The sequence below is a fragment of the Sander vitreus genome, chromosome 18, assembly GCF_031162955.1.
Source record: "Sander vitreus isolate 19-12246 chromosome 18, sanVit1, whole genome shotgun sequence".
Classification (NCBI taxonomy): domain Eukaryota; kingdom Metazoa; phylum Chordata; class Actinopteri; order Perciformes; family Percidae; genus Sander; species Sander vitreus.
The window spans coordinates 11,218,616-11,238,091 of record NC_135872.1 but is presented as its reverse complement, the minus strand read 5'-3'; the positions used below and the strand labels follow the sequence as shown (position 1 = coordinate 11,238,091).

The 19,476-nt window shown below is 39.1% G+C and overlaps 1 protein-coding gene across 1 annotated transcript; it reads left to right on the top strand.

The window, feature by feature from the left end:
- Positions 1–702: 702 nt before the first annotated feature.
- Positions 703–9,455, top strand: LOC144533530 (single-minded homolog 1-like). The gene is made up of 11 exons (XM_078274942.1): positions 703–877; positions 2,536–2,618; positions 2,742–2,831; positions 3,002–3,110; positions 3,530–3,615; positions 3,991–4,190; positions 4,438–4,544; positions 4,747–4,894; positions 7,600–7,756; positions 7,850–8,234; positions 8,713–9,455. The coding sequence occupies exons 1-11, from the start codon at positions 703–705 to the stop codon at positions 9,453–9,455; spliced, it is 2,283 nt and encodes a 760-aa protein (XP_078131068.1).
- The last annotated feature ends 10,021 nt before the right edge of the window (positions 9,456–19,476 follow it).

The window sequence follows — 19,476 nt, the reverse complement described above, 5'->3', positions numbered from 1 at the left end:
TTGACCAATGGGTGAGCTTGTTTCATGAAAGTAAAACCTTGTTTAATAGTTAGGCTACGTATATTTATATCTTGATAAAATTAAATTACTCAGGGAATTGTTAGTGGTCTTTTATTGCACTGGTTCTTTCTCTTTTTTTTTGCTGATGTAATTGTTATTATTAAATTGTTTTTCTTTTCATATTGTGGTAACTGTTGCTGCTTTTCGTCGTGATGCTGCTGTTAAAAGCCGAGAATGTCAAGGTTATAGTCTTCTTCAATAAATCAGACTTTTGTTTTGATATATGCTTGATGTGTAAACGTTGTTATGATATGCAGGCCTGCATCAGGCTAACATCAAAACAACACACGAGACAGTTACATCATGTCCGGTTTTAACGTGAACGTGATCCTCTGCAGATCAACATGCAATGATGCTTTAATATTTCTTTCTGTGTGTGTTTTGCAGGGCATGGATGAGATTCCGCGGCAGCACCTTTACGGTTTAACTACAACCAGTTGAAGTATCACTGCCCGCCATCAGGAGTACCAGGGATATTCACATTTCTTTTTGGATTCAACTGTTTACATTAAAACCCCACATTTTGTTTAGTTGATAAAAATCTGCAATGAAAAGGAGTCAAAGTGGAGAGGAATCAGCGAAACTGCTGATTTGAATGCCCACCCTCTCAGACAAGGAAGGATACAGTGAAAAGGAGCCGAAATGAAGGAGAAATCCAAAACGGCCGCAAGGACTAGACGGGAAAAGGAGAACAGTGAATTTTATGAACTGGCCAAAATGTTGCCTTTACCGTCGGCCATCACCTCTCAACTGGACAAAGCCTCCATAATAAGACTGACAACGAGTTACCTGAAGATGAGAATTGTTTTCCCTCAGGGTGAGCGAAATAGTCAACAAACAGAAAAACGATATGAGGGATAAAAGGCAGGATATAGGCTAATATATCATATTATATTAATATAAAATCAGTATTCCAGTAATCAATATAATTCTGTTATAATTTAGTAATCCCACGATAATTTGTTTTAGTTAGACGTGTAAATACTATTATTAATAATAATAATATCAGGAATCAGTTTAGTCCTATTGACAATAGAAGAAAAAAAAATGAAATTCAAGTAGGATACTGTTAATATACCCGCGCTCACAGGCCAAGGTTGAGCCATAAAGAAATATTATAGGAACATTACAGTCATTTCCCCCTAAACTGCAGGGATTCTTTCCAAATGGATTATGGTCGTTTTTAATTCAGTGTGTCTAAAGGAGACGATCTGCCACCATCTTTTATACGGGTCTCTGCAGGCTTCTTTGACTGCGTGACTGAGAACAAGACTTGCCAATTATTTTAAAAAAAAGGCCCTGCAAGGCTTCTAATTACCTAAAGTCATGTAAGCAGGAGGTACACAGAATCTTACACAGCCTCTATTGTATAAGAACAATGCTACTAATGATCTGCCATGAAATCTAACCAGAAGCCCACTTTTCTGCTGCTATATAGTAACAGACATATTGATATTTTGCTGTCATGACATGTAACATAAAAGTATGTAAGGCAGACTAAAATTACTTTTTAAATCTAGCCTATAGAAAAAACATTTTATTCGTCGTATTTTTTATATTATGTACCCATCCGGCCAAAAACATGTTTTCTTGATGTAGGTCCTTTTTCTACATCCTCTCATCTGGTGGGGTTGATATTAGACTACTAGGCTACTACTATGTCCGACAGAGGAGACCGTTTTTTATTTCCATTTACAGCAGCACCTAATTTATTGATGATACCCGAGCTCCAAGAGAGCTTCATGAAACTAAATGAATATCAATGAGCAGCACTGGCTAATTGCTTCACTTACACTGAAAATAGTGGCCTAAACTGAGGGATTTACTGGACCAAAAGAAAATCTAAAATATGGACAAATTGGTGGATTAATGTAAGGAGGCATTAAAATTCTGCATTTTTACAATAACCATTTCAAAAAAATCTGGAGTATCATGATGAATTAAAATATCATCCTGTTATATACGTGATGACATCCCTCTAAATTGAATGTCTACATTGCAGTTGTGACAAGAGGCACATCGCCTGCGCATCTTGTAAACACCAACAGATTAACGAGGTTCATGTCTGCAGCCTGTACAACATGTGGCAGGCACTGTAAATGCTTTAACACTAAATAGACCTTTTTAACAGGCACGCCTCTGGCTTGAGGGTGTGTGTGTGTGTGTGTGTGTGTGTGTGTGTGTGTGTGTGTGTGTGTGTGTGTGTGTGTGTGTGTGTGTGTGTGTGTGTCCGGCCTTTTTCAGTAGTCTAAATTTAGTAATAATAATAATAATAATAATAATAATAATAATAATAATAATAATAAAAATAATACTAATAATAATGATAATAATAATGTAGATTTATATAACCAATTACAAAATATGGCGTTGTATTTCTTCATTATCGATAAATATATATAAAAAACACTTCGTCTTCTCCATTTCATCATAATGTCACACAGCAGACAAACAGCATTTTTTCACACTCTCCAGGTTTGGGTGAGGCTTGGGGTCATACAAGTCGAACAAGATCTTTGGACAATATTGGACGAGAGCTGGGATCTCATTTGCTGCAGGTATATTAGTAGTAGTATATTACCAGCACAATTAACTGTTAATTATCTGCAAGAAAGGAATATGGTCGTGTCAAATCATTTTCAGAGGTATCAGGCTAACTGTGGCGTGTCGTTTATTTGCAGACGTTGGACGGATTCATCTTTGTTGTGGCTCCAGATGGGAAAATAATGTACATTTCAGAAACAGCGTCGGTCCATTTAGGACTGTCTCAGGTCCGTTTGTACAATAATATTTATTTATTTATTTATTTTTAATTTTTTATTTAAGGTATGTTTTATGCATTTCTATTACTTTCTCATATTTTCTGACAGTGTTTTGCACATTAAATCATCATAGTCCATCACAGTCTTTACCTGTTAATTACATGAGTTATTCTCAACAGGTAGAGTTGACTGGGAACAGTATTTATGAATACGTACATCCTGCCGACCACGACGAGATGACAGCTGTGCTGACGCCACATCAGCCATATCACTCACATTTCGTCCAAGGTAAAATAAATTTCCTCTCTGAAGCTTCCCAAATATATGTCGTCTATTTGCAATTAAATTGGAAATTACTGCACTGTCTAGAACGAGCAGATATCGATTGTAATGCAACGGATGTGTCAATAACACAGATGCAAATATAGTCTGCACCAATGCACTTCTTCGTATTCCTGCATTTTGCAACAGTAAAATCGCTTTATATGTTTCCATGCACCTATTTAATTTTTATGTTACAGAAATAATGCATTTATTTTGTTATTAATAGGCTATATTATTATTAAAATGCAAAAACGTCATAGTGATCTCGGAAACTGTTTTTAAATACGCACAGGTAGCGTCAGCTCTTTTCCCCATTCTGTGATAGTTTCTGAGTTGACTCTTATTTTATAATTGCCCAGTTAAAAAATGTTTTCTTCCTTCAGAATATGAAGCAGAGCGCTCTTTCTTTTTGCGGATGAAATGTGTGCTGGCAAAAAGAAACGCAGGCCTCACCAGTGGTGGATACAAGGTAAGCAATTAGGTCTCTGTCTATGGTCACTGGTCACTGGTATTTAATGAACTATTAATTGCAATAGAGTAATTCAATAATTTAGCCTAATGAAAGAAAAACTATATTTTCTTTATTTTAATCTAAGAAAATGTAATATAGTATTCCTGTAATGCCATAAGGACTTCAGCACAGAGGTATTTCAATATCCTTTTGCATTTCTATAAAATTGTATTTCAATAATAATTATTTATTTCTTCTCAGTAGTAGCTATATACATTATGCAGTATTAATCGTGCTATATACACTTCTGTTTATAGGGACATTTCAGGATTTTCTTATCTACATTTAATTTTCATTTTAGCTTCTCTCGCTGTCTATCTTGCTCCACCACAGGTGATCCACTGCAGTGGCTACCTGAAGATCCGTCAGTACAGTTTAGACATGTCTCCTTTTGAGGGCTGCTACCAGAACGTGGGTTTGGTGGCTGTGGGTCACTCCCTGCCTCCCAGTGCTGTGACCGAGATCAAACTGCACAGCAACATGTTTATGTTCAGAGCCAGTTTGGACATGAAGCTCATCTTCCTGGACTCCAGGTACACAGCCAGTTTGCTATATATGACATTAATTATTTCTCTTGAGGCGTTTTCTTTCTAATCCAGTGTTCTTGATTTTGTGCGGGCTTACTGTAAAGCACATACATCTTTCATTAGGAGGGTTCAAATAGTTCCCCAATTAACTACTACAATTCTTGCCTGTAAAACACAAGCAAAACAAGACAAATCTGAAGTATCCCTCGATCACTCTGCATATTTTAAATACAACTGGTTAATTCCTCTCCAGGGTGGCAGAGCTGACAGGTTATGAGCCCCAGGACCTGATAGAGAAAACCCTGTACCATCACGTCCACAGCTGTGACATCTTCCACCTCCGCTGTGCACACCACCTCTGTGAGTTACAAACCTGCACTATTATGCTTTTACAACAGGCTGGCTGACCTTCTTTTGTCACAGTAACTGCTCAGGCAACCTGCCGCAGCGGACGGACACACACACACACACACACACACACACACACACACACACACACACACACACACACTGTTAAGTATGTTAATCTCTGTCTTCTGCCTGATTCTTTTATCTCCTTCAGTGCTTGTAAAAGGCCAAGTTACCACTAAGTATTATCGTTTCCTGGCCAAGCACGGTGGCTGGGTTTGGGTCCAGAGTTACGCCACAATCGTCCACAACAGCCGGTCCTCAAGACCTCACTGTATAGTCAGCGTCAACTATGTCCTCACGTAAGTCTCACTTATATTTTCCATCCTAAAATCAGAGAGAAACTTTTCTTAAGAGAACTACTTTTAAGCAACAGATTGATTTAAGAATAAAAAACAAGATATTCTTAATACTTTCTTGAGGCCTTTATTCATGATAAAGGTATCACTCAAGCATTTCATTGGGTTGGATTATTTCATTTGTAATTAGGAATTATGCATTCAGTTGTTAAGTTGTTACAATTAACGAATTTTGGAGTGAAATCCCTAAAATCACAGCTCCATAAACATGGTAACACAAGGTTTAAAGGGCTATGCTGGGCTAAAAGCAGCTGCATTTTAATGGTGTTTGCAGAGGGAGGAGCATCGATTATTTAACTAGATCAAGTATTTTCATATCATACACTCTTATGATCCATGCTTGAAACTCACTCTATGATAGGATGGGTCTTTGTCTCTTGGACAAATCCGTCTCTTTATCCCTCTGTAGCCTCTGAGTACAAATCCACCAAATACTGCGGCTGCAGGGCTCAGGCAGTTGTGTGTTATGAGAGCACACAACACACTAAGGCCCTTTGAGACAGCAAGACAAACATCAGGGTTCAAACCCATCAAAAAAGCTCTACTGTCACCATCGATCTGCAGTCTAAGGAAAGCAAAATCGATCAAACCGTGAACTAGGAATCAATATCTCATAGCTGTAGCACATGTTGGATTTTCCTTGTTAAGTTTGGTTGATCCACATGTGGCTTTCTTTGTGTGTGTGTGTGTGTGTGTGTGTGTGTGTGTGTGTGTGTGTGTGTGTGTGTGTGTGTGTGTGTGTGTGTGTCTGTGTGTGTGTGTGTGTATAACAGGGTGTTTGTGTGAGTGTCTGTAGGTGCATTGCATACATATGGCTGCACTTCACGTATTGATTTCTCCAATGCAGCAAAGGAGAAAACAAAAAGTAACTACATTAAATGACAGCGAATGTCCAATCACATAATTAGCTCTAACACGAAAGTATCCACGAGCTCACATAAAGCAAGAGCACAAAAAAAGCAGCTACATAAAAAATTTAATTAAAAAAAAAAAAAAAAAGCAATTCAATCACCTTGCCCCAACAGCATTTTAACCCAACAAGAATCATGTTTGGAGGTTGGCTGGTGGTGAATTTCAGACATGAGGTGCTCTGACATTGACCCTGAGGTGGAATTCGGCTAACACAGCTGAGTTTGCACAAAGGCCCAACATTATTGGCTCAGACATAAGTCATCCAGGGCACAGATAGGATGCAGAACCAGCCACCACAACTATACCTGCAAGAGCAAATAACACTCAAACTGTGTACTGGCTATCCAAACACAGCCTTTCCCCGAAGGTGTTGTACATAAAGAATGGGTCATATTTAGAGTCATATTAAAGAGGCTGGCTGTGCAGGGTCAGGGATGGGCCACAGGGTTTAAAATGCCAGGCAGCTGCTATTACATACTGTTGATGTGATAAGTTAAGAATAGGCTCATGTTTGCTGAACACTTGACACAGGAGCCTTTTCACTCCCTCGACAGCGACACTTGAGTTCAGCCACAGGACAGTGGGTTAAAATGTCAAAGATGGTGCACAAGGTGCATGCACATATACAAGTAAAAAGAAGGTTGCATTATACAAAAAACAGATGGTTGCAGAGGACTGCCAGTGCAGAGATAATACGTGCACATACATGTGTCTGTGTGTGCACATTTACTCATGATTTATTTCTGGCAGGATTCTGGCAATGCTTTTACAGCGGAAAACAATGATTAACTTTCTTCATGGTGTCTATTTTCTTCTTAGAAATGGGAGTACTTAATCTTTTGAACTTACCTTAAATGTTGTTATCACTTTTCATAGACCTCACATTACTTATGGTGTAAAACGTGTGTTTGTAAAATAAGTCTATGTAGTTATCTACGTTCAATATTGGCCAAGACGTCTGCTGCAGGCTAATTACTGATAATGTCACTTGGTGCAACACTACCAACGAAACTGTATAAGAAATAAAGAAGATTGTTTGGGGGGAAACGCTGGACTAAAGATTTGAGAAGCTCTGAATTGATTGGGAAAACCTGGTGGGAAGGTGAACAAGTAACGTCCCCTCTCAACAAAACATTAAAAGTGTCCTTGAGCAAGGCACTAAACCATCAACACTAAAATGAAGCAATGCATACATGTTAAAGGGGCAGTATGTAACATTTAGAACATCAAAACATTTTCTATGTAAAGTTATAGTGGTATACGGTCCGGCCACGTGTGCATGTGGCTGTAAAATTTTTTTTGGCATTTCACAAATTGGGGAACGGTCTCTCAGAGCGGTGTGGAGGCAATCCCAGCCCCTCTGTTTTTTTTCAGTATTTGGAGTACAGCTGAGACTGATGGGAATGTCATTCATTTTGCAGGTATTTCGATTATAAACCAAAGTATTGGACAAATTAAGATTTTGACCTGCTGGGGGCGCTAGACCTAAATGAAAAGTCAGGGTATCACCAAAGTTAATAGAATTTATCCTGAGGGGGATATGACTGTTTGTACCATATTCCAGGCAATCCATCCAGTAGCTGTAGAGATATTTCAGTCTCGACCAAAGTGCTGGACTGACCAACATTGCCATGGAGTCCTGGAGTCGCTAGAATGGCAAAAAAAGTCACAACCTGGATAAATATGGGTTCAAACTTTTATTTTATCTCTAACATATATTTTGTTTGTGTCAAAAGGGATACTGAGTACAAGGGAATGCAGCTGTCTTTGGACCAAATGAGCCCCTCCAAGCCAGCCTTCCCCTACGCTGACAGTCACAGCGAAGACAGGAAGAGCACCAAGTCACGTCTGACCCAGGCGAAGGCCAAAGCCAGAGTGTCACCCTACCCACAGGTTATAAACATTAGCCTGATACAGCTAAATCCAGAAAGGAGACTCAAGGTTCACAAACTCTCAAAACTGTGATTTTCTTGTTTCTGTCAGCAGTTTTCAGCTTTCAATCCAGAGCGTTCAGAGTCAGACCAAGACAGCCAGTGGGGAGGCAGCCCGCTGACAGACTCTGCATCTCCTCAGCTGCTGGATCCCGGCGAGGCTGCGGAGACATCTTGCGCCTACCGACTGTATCCAGACTCAGGCTCCCTGTGCTACGGCCTGGGTCTATCAGAGGACGATCTCACCCATGCCCAAACACATCCTCACACCACCACCTGTGACCGCGTGCGATGCCAGAGCGGCCGCTACTTCCTCGGAACCCCCCAGTCAGGAAGAGAAGTGTGGTGGGACGCCACGCGCTCTGTGCTCTCGCTGCCAAAATCTTCCACCGACAACAGCGAGGGCTACGAAATCACATCCTACCATGGAGCCATTCACGGTGAGGTGTTAGGGTTGAGACCACAACCATCTGTCTCTGAAAATAGCACTGGCCTAACTTCTTATGGTAGCTGTTTTCCAAATGTTATTATGAGACATGCTAAGTTGTTTACGCCGTCTCTTGCCAGTGTACCGATTGCTACCATCTGTTCAAAAATTGCCTGCAATTGAAAGCCAAGTTATTTCACATTTCAGATCCTCACACAGGGAAACAACCCCCACTGTGCTTCTGCCAAGACATTCAGTCTAACAGACCATGGTTCTATAGTCATTTGAAGCAGAACGTCACACATTACACAGGCAATGTGTGGTTTTTGCAACTGACACAAAATATATGGAGAAGTATAGGATACAGATCATGTTGTGAGTAGTTTTCTCACACTTAGTAAAGGCAGACAAAAAGGATCAAATTACTTATTAACATACTGCAATCATTGATTTCAGTGGTTTGAAATGTGGTCATTGAACTCTCCTCACAGGACGGGGCCACTGGGATGAAGACAGTGTAGTGAGTTCACCTGATGGAGGCGGGTCCACCAGTGATTCAGGTGAGCGTTACCATGGTGACCACTTCCGGGCAACCCCTCGAGAGCCCAGCAAGATGGAGACCCTGATCCGAGCCACGCAGCAGATGATCAAAGAGGAAGAGAGCCGTCTGCAGCAACACAAGGCGCCGCTGGACGTCTCAGGCCTCGCCAAAGCCCACAGCCCATGCTTCACCTCCTCGCTATCGCACCACTCCCAGCTCACCATGCCCAGCGTGGTGTGCCGTGGCCCGGGAGCCCCCAGCATCGACCTCCCCTCTGAACGTCTCCATCATCGGGACAGCGCCAAAGTGCTCGGTCCACATGACAATGATGAAAACACAACCAGTCCAGCCTCTCTGTCTCGTCTCAGCAGCCCCAGCTCTGATGGGATCCCCAGGTCTGGCCTCTCCCTCACCAAAGACTACATGCAGACAGATCTGTCCCCCCACCCTCCACAGCCCCAGGGGAGCCCGCTGCTCTATCAGGCCCAGGAGAGGCAATCACTGGACAGGCAAGCAGCCTATGCTTTGACTGGATACTCCCTGGAGCACCTGTATGACCCGGAGAACCTGCGGAGTTACTCGGGCCTGGCCTGTGGAGGAGTCCAGTATGATGTGGCGTCCCATATGAGGATGCAGGCCGAGCAGATGCAAGGACACAAGGCCACCTCAGTTATCATAACCAACGGGAGCTGACCATATCTGGTGCAGATAGGTCCTGTTCTCTAGATAAGGATGTTACAGTAAGGTGGTGCTTTATGCACCTGCAAACACCAACCAGGTGCTTGATACAAACGGTCAGACAATAGAAAAAAAGAATTAAAAAAAGGTACCTGCACTGGGTTGATGCGCCCTTGGTGGCTCATGCACAATTTGTGTTTGTCAGCCTTTGTATCATACCATTATCTTTTCTATATCATCGGAGGATGATTTGAACTACTGTCCAAGAACTGACGTTTGGTCTGCCACTTCCCAGAGCGGAGGTTTGCTCCATTAGTTAGGAATACAGTGTTATTTTAATGGTGAAGTAAATTCCCTGCCCTGCAAAGGCGACCTAAGTTTTGAGTCTGGTTAAATATCAAGCCAGTGTGCCTTACGCACCATTGGCCATGTGAGTTAATCTGTCCCGGACACTATTTCCAAAGGCAGTACGAAAATGTGTTGTTCCATTGCCCCTTCACCTGAAAACTCCATTGCGCAGAGAATAATGTTTGACACAAGAAGTGCAACATGGGAAAGGCGAGAGTTTCACTATTGTAAGATGTCAATGTTTCCTGTTATTTATTTGTCAGTGGGCTGTTTTCTCTATGTGCCATTTTTTCTGTCCAAGTAGAGTCTTTATTGGTCGCATAACATTTGTTTTGGTGTTTGCATTACACCAACATTAGATTAAAAAATTAAATGAAGTGGAAAAACAGAAAGAAAAAATGCTTCTGATATGTAAAAGTGTAAAATATGCAGGTCAACTTTAAACTGTTTAAATGTGAAATGCCCTTACTTAGAGCGCAAAACACAAAAACACATTTGTAATCTCCCAATGCCCTCTAAATATAGGCATTGCATGCATTGACTTAAGTTGTGGCTGAAACTGAAATATTATTTACATATCAGAGTATCATTTTTCCTGTTTTTTACCTCACTTAACTGTTACCCAAGTTATTAGCATATGTAGAGTATGCTTTTAAATCCCTAAATCCTGCTCCACATGCAATTGTTCTCAAAGAAAACCATTTGTTTTAGTTTTTTTGTTATGACAAATATAACAAATATAATTGAAACAGACTTAATAAGAATGTGTTTAATGTCTTTAGGTTCTTATTTAATTTATGCTGTAAATATCATCTCACAATGAACTTTTGAACAAGAAGTGACAAGATTATTTATTAATTGGTTTTAAAGTCTTGAATCTGAATACAGTTGCAAACCAACAACTTTTGTCTCTGTTGATTTTTGTCGCAGAAATCTTATCTGTAAAAAGAAAAAACTGTTTTGAATGAATAAGCTCACAGTGCTGCCTCAGAAAAACTCCATTGTAGATACATTTAGCTGCTGATCATTCATCGTGAACAACTGGGACAGCTTTGTACAATGCATTTTGAGATGTATAGATATAGATATAAATACTAAGTTAATGAGTTCATTTTTATTTCTGTGTAATGATAAGTATTTGGCCCATGCCCAGACACTTAGCTATTTATCAAACATAAAAAAAATAACATGATATAGATATAGATAAAATAAATATTTTAAAACATACAGCAGATCTTTGAAGTTGATGGCCATGTGTTTTTTTGTGAGTTTTATTGTAAATTATTTTGTAAAAAGATAAGTCTGAAACCTTAAAGAATAGGTGTGGTGTCATACTCTATTTTTCTTATTGTCAACAAATCCTATGAAAAACAACCAACAATGCAAAGATGTAAATCTGGGTCACAAATATATTGTTTCAATTTTGAAAAAAGCTAAATAATTTCCTAAAACAGCTGGGCACTGTAGTTTTTATCACACTTTACTAGGCAAGGAGTAAGTAGTGTATTTCCTGGGGACTATTTTCAGTTGCGGATTTATACATGATTGGTGCTCTAGTGAGTATTTACACCAGGAGGGCGGTGGATGTTGGGATTGACTCAAATTACAAACTAACCATATTCATCGTAATGAAGGAACATGTCACCCAGTGCAATGATGTGGCTCATTGATGTGTTTTTAAAACGATACTACAACTATGGAGCTCTATGGCACAGAAAGCTATATCAGGCTTTTCAATATGCAGACAATACTTCGATCTTGGTTTTGGTCTTTTCATGGGATTTGTTGACAATAATTAAAATATAAATAAATATAGAATATCAAAAGACTCATTCTTTGATTTTTCTTTAGATGTAACCAACAACAATTAAAGGAGGGCATTATGACAAACATCTAGTCCAAAGCCCTCAAACAAGTCATTACAACAGCAAACTGCTTGTGTGACAACCAAGCTGTCATGTTTTAAATGCACTTGCGGCAGCACGTTCCTGCTGTTCGAAGCAGTTGAACTTGCACATTTAGCCGCTCTGACCTCTGCTCAAAGTCAATTTCTCTGCCATGTATTTTAATATATGTAAGTTATTCACATGTAGCTGGAGAGCTGGCCTGCCTGCCTGTCTGAGCTGAGTGGAACCTGGACACAGTCTGGGCCTGGATGCAGAGCTCCCATCAGTCAACACTGACATGACTATGTGATGGTCTGCCAGATATTACTGCTGCTGTCATTCCAGGAGGTAGAACAACTACAAAACTTCGTACCAAGGTTTAGGAAGGGTGTGTATGAGTGAATGAGTGTGTGATTATTGCTGAGATACTTCAATAACAAGACAGTTTTTTTTCTTCTTTTAAAACACTGGGGCTTTTGCCTGATGTGCCCTCAAGGCTTTCACATGTAGAGTCGGCTACACATGCAGCCAAACACTGGGCCTTTTGCCCAGACTTTGTACACTTGCATACACCCCTCCACCCAAAATCCTCTCTCTACCTCAGTCCTATAGAAAGAAACAGGCAATTACAGAGCCTCAGAAAGGAAAATGAACAATTTTCTCACAGATTTTGAGAAAACCTGATCTTACAGAATAGCAGAAAAGGATAAAGCACTCAGATCCAATACCAATATATAAATACTCCATTACAGTAAAAGTCCTGCTTTAAAAATGATACCTAAGTAAAATTAATATACTAAGTATAGCCATACTGCATAATGAGTACTTTTACTTTTGACACTTAAAGGATATTTTACTGATGATACTTACATAAACGGTAACACTTTATAATAACCATCATTAATAGATGGTAAATTGATAGTTAATTAATCTTTAGTTAATTGTCATTTAACTGTTAGGAAACAGCCATTTTACTGTTAACAAACAATTAAATTATAATTAATAATGTTTACTAATTATTAGTAGTGCTGTAAATTAACAGTTTATTGTTACACACATTATATCCCTCATATACTATATTAGGTATCTGGTAATGATCAAAAAATGTTTGTAAACCTTTAAGAATTCCCAATTTATTCCCAACACTTTGTTGAGGGTTACTAGTTGCTTTGTAAACCGTCTATAAACAGTTTCTGGATGGTTATAATAAAGTTGCAACAGATGACTATAATACCTTGTTAAATAGTTAAAAAAATACTTTGTAAACCATCTATAAATATTATCTGGATGGCTTTTGTAAAGCTGCGACTGATGTTTTTCATAGTCTTAAAGGTTTACAAACACTTTTTTGATCATTACCAGATACCTAATATAATATATGAGGGATATAATGTGTGTAACAATAAACTGTTAATTAACAGCACTACTAATAATTAGTATTAAACATTATTAATTATAATGTAATTGTTTGTTAACAGTAAAATTACTGTTTGCTGACAGTTAAATGACAATTAACTAAAGATTAATTAACTATCAATTTACCATCTATTAATGATGGTTATTATAAAGTGTTACCACATAAACTTATATTGTTATATGCATATATTATTGCATTATATTATTGATGAAATATTGTGAAAGCAGCATTTTAATGCTGTTGCTGGTCAAGGTGGAGCAAAATGTAAACTACTTCATACACCGTTATCTTTTTTAATCTATAATAGATTACCATATTTTATAAGTTGATTATGTGTTTTGTATGCTAAATCTGTACCACTCACCTTTATGTCACCCTTTATAAAGGCTGTGTAATTGATGGTTTTATCAATGGTAAATAAATAATTTATAAATGTTATACACATCATGAATTAGAATACCATCTGGGTTGCCAGGTTGTAAAAAATGTCGTAGCAACTAGTTGTCAGACAAATAAAGTGGAGTAATACAATACCTCCCTTTGAAATGTTGAAGTATCATAATATGGAAATGCTCAAGTAAAGTAGAAGTACTTCAAAATTGTATTCAAGTACAGTACTTGTTACTTTCGATCACTGCCAAATACTTAAAACAAGGAGTTTGCAGAGAACACATTAGAGACATCTCCTAAAATGTATGTATATTTAAATTATGTAGGAGTGATTTAAGTTGCTGGAGAATAGCAGATGTTGGGACTACAATCAAATCAAGCAGCAATAAAACAAAGGATCTTATGATGTCATTCCAAGAACGGCTGTGTTATGTAAATTACTTCCTTACTCTCACCCCTCATAATGAACCACAGTGCTACAGAATTAAAGCATTTGCAGTTAATTTAACTACCATGCTACTGCAAAATAAAAAGCACAAGTGAATCAGCTTTGTTTACACCATAAGGCATTAGTAGTTAGAGGAGATGAAAATGCTGGCTGTGTCATGCGATTGGCTCCATGTGGAAGTAAACTATAGAACCGCAGGAGCGAGATCCCAGGGTTCCACGACTGCAGTGAAGGAGAAATGGATCCTAACCGGACAAACAACCACAGAGTACGAGGGTGCAGGTGGTGAGGCTCAGAATAGCCTCTGAATGTGTACTTGATTGATTTCAGGCCCAGCATTGAGGAACAATTGCATATTCATACATCAATTAAAGTGTTCCCCCACTAGTGCCTCCATAATTCAACCTGGCGCTTAGTGAAGAGTCATCCTTATGAAGCAGCTTCAGACCAGCACAGAGGAAAATGTTTCAACATGTTTTCTGTTTGTGTGTTCTTTATGGCCTCTTTGAGTTTGAACGGGCATCTTATAATTGTTTAATTCCTCTTCTTCTCTTAAATCCTTTTTCTTTCAGCTTGGAAATTGCGGTTTCTATATATCTTGCCTCAAAACACAGCTGCAAACCATGCAAACACTCAAACAAAATTTTCCCATGCAGCAATAAAACCGTGCACCTCTGCCGGTGAGTCACCTGCAAATGAGTAGACCAAGGGCAAAACAGCACAGGACCTGGGAAAATCATTCAACCAGGGCCTTTAGTGACACCTCTACAGCAGACCTCATTGCACCAGAACACATTTAGATGTTCTGATCGGGTGGACCAGGATATTGAGGTCATCTGGTCGATCTGATTGGCTGAGCCAGGAGACTGAGGTCATTCTGCAAAGTAGAGAGGAAATAAGGTTTCTCTTTGTGTCACAGCACCTGAGTTGGGAACGCTGCTTTGAAAATATGCTACTAATTACAGACAGTGTCTTAACTCTTGGTATTTGATGATTTTTTTTGAATAAACAATCCATTCCAAATTTTCAAATTAAAAGATACAAGTTGTTCTCATGAAAAGACAACGTCTGTCTCTCATTACTTTCTGACTTCCCCTCCCTGTTCATGGCTTTAAGCTCCAAGCCCATTCTTCCTAGTGAAGGTAAATCTTTCAAAACAGGTAAAACAGCTGGGCACTGTAGTTACTCAAACAGGCATGAATAGTACATTTGTTGGGGACTATTTTCACTGGCAGATTTGGTGCACTGGTGAGCAGCAGGATGTTGTAAGTGTGATTGGCTTAAAATAAACTTCAGTGCCCAGGTTCTTTTTAATGATGGAACATGTCACCCAGTGCAGCAGTGTTGCTAATTGATGTGTTTTGTACAACAATAAGGCACAGAGGAATATGTTATATCAGGCTTTAGCTACACAGGCAATACTTATTAGAAGGACCAATTCATTGACGGTCTTGATCTTTTTTATGGATTTGTTCACAATTAGAAAAATCATCTAGAAATATAATATATTACTAGTTTTTAAATGTTTAAGTAACATTACAAACACTATTACAAGTGGTATGATATCAGCGTTTATAAGTCACCAATTATAGTATAAAGTTAGCAGGTTTGATTTTTTGATTACTGTAATTTACTTCTCGCAAACCCTTTTTTCTAAAAAAAAAATAACAAAAATAATAAAAACAACTGAAAACTGACGGTCAACATTTCTACTAGTGGATGTTTCCGCAAAAGAGAAATGGTAATTCATTTATCTTAAGTATGATGACTTTAAATGTTAGTAAAATATTACAATAATATCTGGAAGAATTAAAATCACAAAAACCCTTTGGCCATTTAGAACAAATCCTACAAATCAAAAATCAAAAATCACAGCAAAAGCATGATCATTTTCACACAACCGTAACAAAACCACCTTAATTTAAAACGCACTAATCCCCCAGCTATAAAGCTATTAAAAAAAGACTACAAGTACAATATCCTGAGCCCCTGTCTCACACACACACACACACACACACGCACACACACACACACAAAAAGGCTCAGACAGTGTAAATCTAATGCCCTCCAATCCTGTGAATCCCTTTGTTCCTGATTTCATGCTTGATTTGCCCACAGCTTGAGTCTGGCTGGTATCAGCCTCTTCTCACTGCTTTCACTCCTGCCAAATCCACAGGATCCATGTTCTCTCTCTCTCTCTCTCTCTCTCTCTCTCTCTCTCTCTCTCTCTGTGTCTCTTTAACATCTCTGTGAAATGCTTTCCAACTCATGCCAAGGAGTTGTGTTTGTTTGTTTGCATCTCAGTCCATCTCTCTGTAAACACCTCAGCAATCTGCCAAGATCAGATCAGAGTGAATTCTGATGCTGTCATTTTGCATTTTACATGATTTGTTATGTCGTTTAAAAACTATTTCATTAGCGAGGTATGTTAGCCACTGGAAATATATATCTTTATTAAATGATTTCCTGTAGAGTTGCAAGAATAATCCCCCCCGTGCATTGACAACACTACATGTGCGCTACAAATCTTAAGATTGATTCACCACCTCTCATGAGAGGCCTTTCAGCCGTTCTGTTTTGAAATCTTCTACTTCTAAAGTGGCACATCAGCTGGGCTCGTCTATTCCTACGATCCCTCTAGCACTTGTACCGAGCAGATATTGTGACAGCTGCGTTAGGGGGCCAAGAGGAAGAGTGCAGGAGACAGACAAGGAGAACGAAGGAGAAAGGAAAGAGCGAGGAGCGGGTCCCTAGAGAGAGGGTGCCGGTGCTCCACAGCTCCAAGTCACCGCCTGCATGCCAATGAGGAGATTCCCCAGCAGCAGCAGTAGCAGTAGTGGAGCAGAGCAGCAGGAGGGGCCTGTGCTAACACTGTACCACTATAGTCCTTGATAGTCACATTACACACTCCTCACAAAGAGCTGAACACCAGATGGATTTCTGACGCATGATTAAACGCCAAATCCAAGTTACTGTAAACATGATGGTGATAATTATCTCTTTGTAACAACAATAATTCAAATGATCTGATTACTTCAGTATGACTTTGCTTTTATATCTTTAATAGTTTTATGTTATTATTATGTTATGTGTATTGTTATTGTTATTGTATATCATCAATCTTCACATAGTCATTTATTCATTTTAAAAAATGTCCCTTGACAAACGCTTTAGTTTTGGCTTCCTATGTAGTAGGAAACAATGATGACAAGCGAGTAAGTACAGAAGGAGTTTGCATACCCAAATCTATAACAATGCACTTTTACTTCAATTTTTCCATCTCCTATGTTTAGCACGTGAATAAAAATGCCCCTGTGTTTTGTCTATGACTTCCACAATGTGCAATCAAACAAAAGCAAGAGAGAAAAGAAACCCTTACTAAAAAGTAGCAAACTATGGCTGTATTGCATTCAGGTCTACTCTACTGATTCTGCAGGTGAAGACTTTTTTTTAATCTCTTCCTCTATGATTCTTTTATCAGTGTAACTGTTGGAACTGGAAACATGCATTTTCTCTTCAACTGTGAGAAACTGACACCAAAACCTGCTGTTTACTGTGGATTGAGCCATTTTCTGCATTTAACTCAATTATAGCTGCATATAAGCATTTCAGTGTGATGTCACGTTGTTTAAGTTTGGCCATTTATGTGCAAGAATGAGAGCAATACTTCTGCAAACAATTAAACTCACACAGAAATAAGAGATTCCCCAGGAAGCTAGTTGACTGATTTAATAATATATATAATTTAGTAGTCGCTGGATGTTGGTTTTTCATGCTTTCACACAAGTTACATCTGTGGTCCTGGTGCTAACAGCAGCATTAGCTGTGCGTAATCACCTCCTCTCCCCTCCGAGAATAATTAATAACTAATTATGTCAGGTCACTCGTCCAGATGGTCCTATCAGATGGGCCCACTGTCTGAACCTCACCTCTGAACAAGCACCTCTGACCTTGGCGGCCACGTCACCCCTGGCAACATGCAGTCTGAGGCCCATGCCACTGGGAGGATGGAATCAGGGGGTACGGGAGGGTTTGGGGTGCACATAAAGAAGCGGTGAGGGGGGCGTGTCTGATCAGTGTTGGATGGCTGCCTTTAAAGCTCCATGAATACAAGGCTCCCTGCCGAGGCCCTGATCTCCACGGTCATGATTCTGTTATTACACGCCATGTTCCTGTGATGGGCAGATGGCTCAGAGCATCGGCACATGCATTCACACGCATTCAACACACGCCGGGCCCGTCGCATCAATGGACACAACCTGATACTCCCCTTTCTTGTCTCATTAGGAGGCTATAGAAACATAAGAACATAATAGGGGGGAATTAAGTGCCCGTGTGGATGTCAAAGGGGGACGTGGCAGAAGATTGGGATGAGGGCTAACAAGCGCATGGCGCGCTCCCTCAGCTTTGTGGGGTGATTAGTGCTTTCGACAGGGCTGACGGGTAAAAGACAACCCCTCTGGGACAGGAGCAGCTTTTAAACGGACACTTAAACAGCCAGGAAACTGACAGCAGTGTAGAAATAGGCATCGAAGATCCTGGCTGTGAATGTCATGTGAAAGAAGGGTTTAACATATAGATACAGATAACTTATACATGTCTGATGTCACACAGAACATGCAATTTCCAGTGTCAGTACAGTGCTCCAAAACTATCAGCCTCCTTACAGTGGTAACAAATATTTTAAATTTATCATGTAGGCCTATTGTATTTTGATATTACAATATTAACAACATATTATGACTATCTTATGATCAAATAAATGATTAGATGGTAAATCTATCATTGACAGATTGATAACAGATAATAAATTATAGAATCAAACTGAAAGCTTGTAAACTGCTGAAATAAATGTAATAAATTGTATTTCCATCAATGAATTTGGCGAAAACAAACATAACTAAATAAATAACTGAATAAAAAATAATGACTAAATAAACAAGCCAATGGTGTAATATTTCCGCTATAAGTCAAACTTATAGCACACACACATATATAGCTTAAATCCACATTTTTTCCATCCCCGTTTGAGAAATGTCTCTTCTTATGAAATCCTATTATAGCTCTTTTACAATCAGTCACATAAAATCCTCCTAAACTCTTGAGCAAACAGGAACTTTACCAAAGCTCCCCTGTGCAAGTCTCTAGGACCAGATGATGTCTCTGCCTTGTATTTGACCAGGAGACTCGGGACAAAGCAGCTAAGAAGAAACTAAACAAAGACACCTTAAAAAGGATTTAAGGTGTTAAACCACTCATTCATTTGACTTTCTCATGTCTTTAGAGGACAAAAACGGTATATAAAAAAACTGGGATGAAAGCATTACTCGTTCAGTGTGTGGCACATGTATATATCACCTTAGCGATATTATTGAGAATTGAGCTTTTAAACATTTGGCAAATCAAAGAATTAATGAGAGGCAGTGAATAGATTGGTGGCTATCACTCACTCAATTATAGTAAATGGCCTGACACGTGTTGATAAACACAGATAATTACTTGTGAAAAGGTTCATCATTATCATTATATCATTACTTTCTGGCATTC